This window comes from Lonchura striata, chromosome 18 (genome assembly GCF_046129695.1).
Source record: "Lonchura striata isolate bLonStr1 chromosome 18, bLonStr1.mat, whole genome shotgun sequence".
NCBI classification, from domain to species: Eukaryota; Metazoa; Chordata; class Aves; order Passeriformes; family Estrildidae; genus Lonchura; species Lonchura striata.
In genome coordinates, this window is record NC_134620.1 from 2,080,222 (window position 1) to 2,088,673 (window position 8,452).

Here is an 8,452-nt window from a genome sequence, read left to right on the forward strand (position 1 = left end):
AACTTGCTCCACCCCCTGATGCCTTCCACTACCCCAAGTTGCTCCAAGCCCCCTTCAACATGGCCTTGAATGTCTCCTGCCCTTCTGGCCAAGGGCAGTGGGGTTTTTTCCTGGAAAACTAAGGAGCTTACAGCCAGAGCTGAACCCAGGAAAACAAATTAAAATATCCCTGTGCGAGGTCTGGGTAGCTGATGGCACTTGGTGTCCCCTGGGGTCTGGGACATGCTGAGACCAGGCACGGCTGCTGGTTGAACTCCAGTCACTGGAGAAGGGTTTTGGAGGATCAAGGAAAGCTGTGGCAGGGTCCCTGGGGCCTCTGTCACGGCACACCAGCCTGGCTGGGGACAAAAGGGTCACCTTGGCTTCCCATGGCTTCACCCACTCCTGCCCTTCCCCCTGGCCCTGCCCCGGCTGGGGACCGACAGGGGCTGGGCTGTGCCATGGATCAGCCAGGACACAGCTGGGCTGCACGGTGGGAAAGCCACTGGAAAAAGGCTTTGGGGGATGATTGACAGGAACTGTCTCAGTGGAAGGAGCTAATCCGAGCAGCTCATGAACACCAGGTCCCTAATTAAAGCGCACAGCCTGGCCCTGCTGTAATTAATTTCCCAGTGCTGCTGGCTGGCAGCGCTCTCAGTGCCACTGACTCAGCGCTGCTGGCGGCCTCTGGGGCATGGGAGTGGGACAGGGGGCCGAGCCTGGGGCAGGATGCGCTCCTTCCCTCCTGGGGCCGCAGTGCTCCAGCCCTGGGCACAGCCAGCAGCTGGGCAGGATCCTGCTGCCTGGCCCGGGAGCTTCCCGGGGAAGAGAGATCCTGTGGATCGCCTGTGCCTGCTCAGCTGTGGGCATGGGTGGCACAGGGCAGGGTGATGCTCATGGCTCACCTCTGCCAGCAGCTCTCTCCCCATGTCCACATGGATTTACATGGATTTACTGTCCCTTAGCTGGAGTTGGGACAGGGATCGTGTCACTCTGATTCCTCTCGCTTGGGAATGGGTTTTGCGTTCCCTGTGCTCTATCCCATTTATTCCAGCAAAACAGCTGGGACTGGGCCACTGGGGCAGCATCCAGGTGTCCGTGGGCCGTGACAGGGAGGAACAGCCTGGGGGCAGCGGGATGTTGCATAAGGAGGTGACTCCTGCTGCCCCGGTGTCACTCCCGGCCCCGTCACCCAAATGACGGAGCTGACAAGGGAGGCTCCAGAAAGTCCCATTTCTGTGCCCATGGGTTTCATTATCAGCTGCAGAGGGATGGCCAGAGAGTCGCCAGCACTGTTTTAATTTCCCAGGAGGCTGCTCTTGGTGTGCCATGGCTGTAGCGCCGAGTCTCAGTTGTCTCGTTTTACTGAGCTTCATGCAATGGGACGTGACATGTCAAAACATGACAAGGCAGCCAAAATGTGTCACAACACTGCACTCGAACTCTGCCTTGCAGGGCTGCTCAGCAGCTGATAGCATCAGGCTCCAATTATCTCTGCATGCTGAGCTGGGGTTTTTATCCCTTGTGGAATATGATATATGGGAGTCTCCTGCCTGTATTGGACGATTGGATCACATCAGATTTATTAACCACACACGGTGAGTTGTTCTGACCAGACTGACACCCAGAACTGGGATCCTGGGCTGTTCTTGCAGGAAGGAGACTTTCCCACCCTAGATTTTCCAATCGTTATTCCTTCAGTAAAGATTTGGTGAGGTTTCCATGTGATTAAAATCTGTTATTGTTGGTGTTTGGTGTGGTTTCATTGGCCACATCAGCATCTGCCAGGCTCGAAGGGAGCTGCAGCCACTGCCTTCAGATTCCCCCCGGGAATTTGCAAGGCTGGATTTGGCTCCAGTCTCCCCAGTTCATCCCATTCTTCTCCACTGGGCTTTCCTGAATGGCTTTTTGCATTCTGCTTTTCCACCTTACTTTGGAATGAGGCATCAACATTCCAGAAAAATGTTTTGAGTTTTTCAAAGGAAAAACCCTTCCACAATAGAGGCAAGAACCCTCCCACAAGAGAGGCAAAGCTGCTCTTTTCCCTGGGCTGCAGATTCCCAGCGATGGGGAGGACAGGACGTGTCCTTTGTCCAGAGGTGCTGTGAGGAGCTGTATTGGAAATGTAGGTGAACCCAGTGGGAAGAAATGATGATGTCTGACTCAGTTCAGAAGGCTGAATGATTTATTTATTATAACTATGCTAAAATACATTAATATACTATATAAAGGAAGATACTAAAACCACATACTACTTTCTCTAGCTACCATATCTAACTCACTACAACTCGTGACCCTCTCTCCAGAGCCCAGCCCCAGGTGGGTTGGATTGGCCACCAGGCTCAAAAAATCCTCACCAGAATCCAACCAAGCAATCACCCCAGGTAAACAATTCTCCAAACACATTCCACACGGGAAAAACAAGGAGCAGAAATATAAATTGTTTTCTCTTTCATTTCTCTCTGTGCACCTCTAGGAAAAATCCTGAGAGAGAAATGTCCCTGTGGCAGAGCTGGGAAGAGTCACAGTTGTTTCTGCTCACATGTGGCATTCCCAAATGGAGCCTCCTGCTGCCCTGGCTGCTGTCCATTCGTTTTAACTCCTGTTTGGAGGAATCAGACTAATTACTGGCTGCTAATTGCTGGGAAAGCACTGCTGGCACTGCCTCCCTTCCCACCAGTAGCAGGGAACAGCCTGGGTCTCCTCAGATTTCTCAGCAGGACCTTCAGGGACCCTCGAGGGCCCTTTGGAGAAGGTGCTGCTCTGTCCATCCCTTCCCTCCCTCCAGGCTCATTCCCAGCTCATGAATTTGGTGAACCAAAATGCTTCCTTGGGATTCCTGTGCAGCCCAGCTCCTGGGGAAGTGGGTGGGCAGGAAAAAAAAATTGTTCCTCTCTGGGGTTTTCCAGCCCCATGGGGCTGCCAGCATGCTTGGGACACATGCCTTGCACACTTGGTGGGATCCCCGAATGAAGCCTTGCACGTGACTTTCTCCTACAACAGCACGATGGAAAATCCCGCTGTTTCCTCCTCTTCCTCAGTGGCTGCACAGGTTCAAAGGAAAAAAATATGGGGAGAGAGGAAGCAGGAATATGCGGCCTAAAGTTTTGAGCAGGAGAAGGAAAGGATCCTTTTGGCCCTGAGACTTCTCCAGGCAGGTCTGACCTGAAAGTTATTCTGGGAATGTCTCACAGTTATTTCTCCCAGGAGATCAAATCAGTCCAAAATTATTTGTGGAAAGTCACAGTTATGTTTTGAGAGCAGTGTGGGGACACCTGTTTGTTTGGAAGAGTTGTTCCGTGACCCGGCAAAGCGAGGAGCTGATGGCACTGCTGGGATGGGATTTGGGGTTTCCTGGTACATCCAGCTGCTTTTCCAGTGGCTGAGCTGTGCCAGGCATGCCCATGGCAGAGGGAAATGTCCCAGAATTTGGTCCCTTTGCTCACAGGTTAGATCTTGGGAACAGGGCTGGTGTTGGATGTGCAAATCCAAAGTGCTGATACCTCTCTCTCACCTCCTGACGGTGCAGGGCAGAGGAGGCACTGGGGTTTCATCTCTACAAGTGTACATTGATTTAAGCTCTTGAGCTGAGTGGCAGAATCCCGGTTTTAATCCTACATTTTAATCACTAGCTGCCCTGGGATCTGTTTGTGGTTGGTGGTGCCACACCCGGAGGGGGAATTTCAGGTTCCTCTGCCAAGAGAAGCGCTCTCCATGACCCTGCCTAATCCCCACCCTATCTCTGTCCTTCCTCAGGAAGCAAACTGCTGATTTTGGTGCTTTGCTTGAACATCCCATCAGAAGTGGAGTCCTGCCCCGGGGCGTGCGTATGCTACAGTGAGCCCAAGATCACCATCAGCTGCCAGCAGCAGGGGCTGACAGCCATCCCCGCGGAGATCCCCATCCAGAGCCAGCGCATCTTCCTGCACAACAACCGCATAACCCTGGTGAGGGCCACCAGCTTCACCTCCTGCCGCAACATGACCATCCTGTGGATCCACTCCAACAACATCAGCCTCATCGAGCCCGGGGCCTTCTACGGGCTCACCAAGCTGGAGGAGCTGGACCTCAGCGACAACACGAACCTGAAATCCATCAACCCTGTCACCTTCCGGGGGCTTGTGCACCTCCACACCCTCCACCTGGATCGCTGCGGGCTCCTGGAGCTCTCCACAGGGCTTTTCCGAGGGTTGTTCTCCTTGCAGTACCTCTACCTTCAGGATAATAACCTCCAGATCCTGCTGGACGACACCTTCATCGACCTGGCGAACCTCACCTACCTGTTTTTGCACGGGAACAAGATCAAGAGCTTGTCAGAGAACGTCTTCCGTGGGCTGATCAACCTGGACCGGCTGCTGCTGCACCAGAACAGGGTAAGCGTGGTGCACCGGCGCGCCTTCCACGACCTGGGGAAGGTGATGACCTTGTACCTGTTCAACAACAACCTGACCGTGCTGACGGGGGACACCATGGCCCCCCTGGTGTCCCTGCAGTACCTGCGCCTCAACGGCAACCAGTGGATCTGCGACTGCCAGGCCCGCTCGCTCTGGAATTGGTTTAAGCAGTTCAAGGGCTCCTCCTCGGAGCTGGAGTGCCACCTGCCCCCTCGCCTGGCAGGGCGGGACCTGAAGCGGCTGCAGAGCTCCGAGCTGGACAGCTGCGTGGATTCCTTCAACCAGATCCGCACCAGCGTCTTCAGCACCAAAACCAGGTCGGGGAAGTTCCCGACGGGGCTGCCCCCGCTGGGCTCCCACGACGGCTCCTCCAAGTGCTGCCAGCCAGAGATGGACAAGTCTTTTATTTACGAGGCCAAGGGCAAGGCAGGGCCCTCCTCCCACAGCAGCCGCTCGTCCAACAACCACCTCAAGGAGAAGGAGAACATGTCCAGGCCCAAGTACATGGAGACGGACCCTTCCAAAAATGGCAGCAACAAGCAGATAAACGATTCCCCCTTTGGGACCTTCCCCAGCATTGTAGACCCTCCTTTGACCAAGTTGAGACCCGAATTTCTAGAGCCCATTGAACCTTCCACAGTCCCAACCAAAAAGAGGCAGGGCTGCTCTAAAAAGAACAGATCAAAGGCCCAGTGCCGCCTCACCCAGCAGGGGAACAGCTCCACGTTACAGCTCAGCCTAAGCCTTTTGATCCCCCCCTTGGTGTGGAGCTTACTGTTATTCTGCTAAAATTAACTCTTTTCCTGGGTTGATGACACTTTAATACTCGACTTTTGCTGACCTCCATAAATGTTGCAAACAAAAGCAGGACTCCCATCCACCCTGAGAAAGCTTTGTTACACAAAACTTAACTGGATGCCTTTATTAAAACAAACAAACACACAAACAATCAAAAAACAAAACAAAAAGACAAATACTGAGATGTACATAATTTATTTGTCCTGAAACCTGTGAATTATACCTTTGGTCTTCGGAACTGCATTTGCCCACAAAGCAGCTTTTGCTACAGCAGATGGTAAAGAAATATGGTTTATTTACAGGAAAAAAAAAAAAAAAAGAAATGTAAGAAATGCTCTGAAAAGAATGTCTAAAATCTGTTTGTAACTCACCATCTCACTGAACAATGTTGCAGGTTCCCATTTGCAGAGGTAATGGATTTGATGCTGTTTTAATCCTATGTTGATGACTCTTGCAGTTTTTCCGTCTCCATTTCATCCTTCACACCACGTTTACAGGCAGCATTTGTTAAAGAATGCTGCCTGCCCCTTCACAAGATTGCAGTATATATAGATATGCATTTTATTTTACTTGTGTACAAGTATACAAAAAAAACCCTATAAAATAAAGATTTCTTTTTCCTAAGTGGCTGTCATCTGCGAGGGGTGAAGGACTCGGAGCAGCTAAAAAGCTGAAGATTTAAGAGGATGTGGAGTGTGATCTGAGCATTTAACACCACAGTGATAAATAAGGCAATTTTAGATGGTTATGCAACCCATAAGTGGTGCCAGCAAAGAGTTTGGTTGTGTGAAACATGCCCTGCTCATGCTCCTGTTTCCCTGCAAACTATCCCACCTCCTCCCAGCATCACTTGGATTCCAGGAGAAGAGCAGGAAATGCTGGCCCAGCCCCTTGGAGCTGGAGTAGAGGAGTGTCAGGAACAATCCCAAGCTTTGGGCAGGGCCATTTTTCTCCTGCTCTGCACAGATGGGCTGAGCTCTGTGGTAGGTCCCGAGTGGAGCAGCACTGGGATGCAGGAAATAGGGTGGCTCTCCCCAGAAACAGCGGGCCTGGCAGCTCAGGCACCTATCCCTGGAGTCACTGTGCCAGTGGCTTCATCTCCAGGGTGACCTTGGGATGCTGAGAAAACAAACCATTGCTATCCACATGCACTGGATGCCACCCCATGGGACCCAGTGGGCCATAAAGTGGAGCTGGCTGTGCCCTCCTGGCACTGCAGCCACCTATTGTTGGTTGGGGGTTATATATAAGTTATGAACGGGATGGGATTGCTGTGGCATGTGTTTTGAGCTGGTTTTATTTTAGCATTAGTCTCATTACATGGTTATGACAATGGGAAGATGCTAGCAGCTTACATAAAGGCAACAGACTAAGAACTTAATGTCACAATTTATTTTATAAACTTTTTGACAAATCACACAAAGCAAAATTGACAGTAGTTCTATCAACCACTATAAGCATATGTATCTTTGGTTAAAACAATGCTTATTTCAAATACAGTACTTGCTTGTAAGCCTCAAGATACAATGCACAGAGCTCCATTATTAAGCTTAGACCTTCCTAATATCTCACCAGAGATACTTTTCTGCAACTTAGGAAGTTGTTCTACCCAAGTAGAACACAGACCATTGTTTTATTTGTCCTTTCTTTCTACTTCTTGTATAATCTTTCTGCTGACAACTCTAATAGCTACTGCTTAGCTCTAATCACCTTCCTACTGTCCTTAAAGCCTACCTTTTGCAACATGCCCAAAACCCTCTAATTTTAAAGACTCCCACAGCCACCCTCTGGGCCAGGATAGGAAGGGTTGGGCACTGAGTTTATCAGAGGGCTGCTTTTCCTTATCAAAGCACAGAGGTTGTCCTGTGCCCCTCTCTCCTGGGGTTTGGAGGTCTCTGAAGGCAGGAGCAGCCTGTCACACAGCTGCCAGGGACTCCAGGATTATGTGTGGAAGTCAGACTAGGGGACTCCAGGTCGCACCATCCTTTGGGGTTCCCAGCACTGGCATTGGTGCTGAGCTTCCCAGAAGGTGTGAGGCACTGCCAGCCAGGAGTGAAGGGCATCAGCAGGGCCATGGCTTCCTTCCAGCCTTGTCCTAGACCTGATGGCTCACGAGGAGAGAGCAGAGACCACGGGGAGGAGAAGGAGGATGCTTGGATGGCCAATGTCCCACCTGGGGATGCTGTGGGGCAGGGTCTGTGCCCCACTCTGGGGTGCTGCTGGCTCTTCCCACCTCTGCCACAGCCAGTTCCCACCTGGGTGAGTGTCAGGGAGTGACAAGGGACAGCCCAAAGTGCTGCAGTTGTGGTCTGTCTCCAAATCCATCCCTGGGACTGCCAAAAAGGTATGGAACAGACCCCTGGGAGTGAACATCTGCCTTGTGTCACCGCGATGGGGACAAGGCCTGTTTGCCAGCTGGGCAGGAGCTGCTGTGCAGGACAGCTCTGGGATCCCAGCAGATCCCATTCCTGCCAGCCCAGCTCCGTGATCCTGGAGAGGCTCCAGGTGTGCTTGGGTGCAAATTCATTGCCCTGCAGCAGGATGGAGCGGGAAACCAGTGCCTGTGCTGGGACAGTGCTGGGTGAGCCAGCCAGCCCTGCCAGCCCTGCTGTGTGTGCCCAGTTCAGGGTGCACTTGTCCACACTCACAGGCCACTGACTGGGACCTCCCCAGCCACTTCCTGCCATTCCTGCTCAGATCTGTCCCATCATGCCAGCACAGAAGGATTTCCCAAGGTCCTGCATGCTCTGTCTCATTCCAAAAAGCACCATCGAGACTCTTGAAGAATTCAAACCTACACTGGAATCTGAAGCTCAGGAGCAGAGAGCAGCTTGGGGTCAGCAGCATGGGGTCAGCAGCACCCCAAAGCCCATGGAAAAGCTGGAAGATTTGCTGGATGCTGTGATGGGCTCCCATGGACCCTCCTGTTTGGGTCATAGGCCCAGTGTGACTCCCTTGTACAGCAATTAACAAGTCTTGGTCCAAATTCCTGCTCCATGGGCATGAGGAAGCCAGACCAGGTGGCAAAAATTCAGGATGAATCTGGAAGGAAAAAATTGAGAAAAAAGAGACCATTGTGGCTTTCCCCCAGCAGCTGAAGGGCAGAGCTGGGAGCTGGGCTTGCCCTGCCCAAAGCAGGATCTTGGGGAGTTTGGCTCCCTATGGACATTACAAAGCAGAGAAGGAATTCCTGTCACTTATCCTGAATGGAGCGGGAGCTGCACTCTGCCAACCCAGTGACACCGTTCCTGCTTTCTACAGCTCGGCTCTGCTGTGCTTTC

The 8,452-nt window shown here is 52.1% G+C and overlaps 1 protein-coding gene across 2 annotated transcripts in view; it reads left to right on the top strand.

Moving 5' to 3' along the window:
- Positions 1 to 5,795, top strand: part of RTN4R (reticulon 4 receptor) — an 84,673-nt gene extending 78,878 nt beyond the window's left edge. For both annotated transcript variants that reach the window (XM_021536745.3, XM_021536744.2), the window contains exon 2: positions 3,736 to 5,795. In XM_021536745.3, the coding sequence (XP_021392420.1) occupies positions 3,736 to 5,162 (1,427 nt within the window). In that variant the 3' untranslated portion in view covers positions 5,163 to 5,795. The remainder of the gene's footprint in view (positions 1 to 3,735) is intronic.
- The last annotated feature ends 2,657 nt before the right edge of the window (positions 5,796 to 8,452 follow it).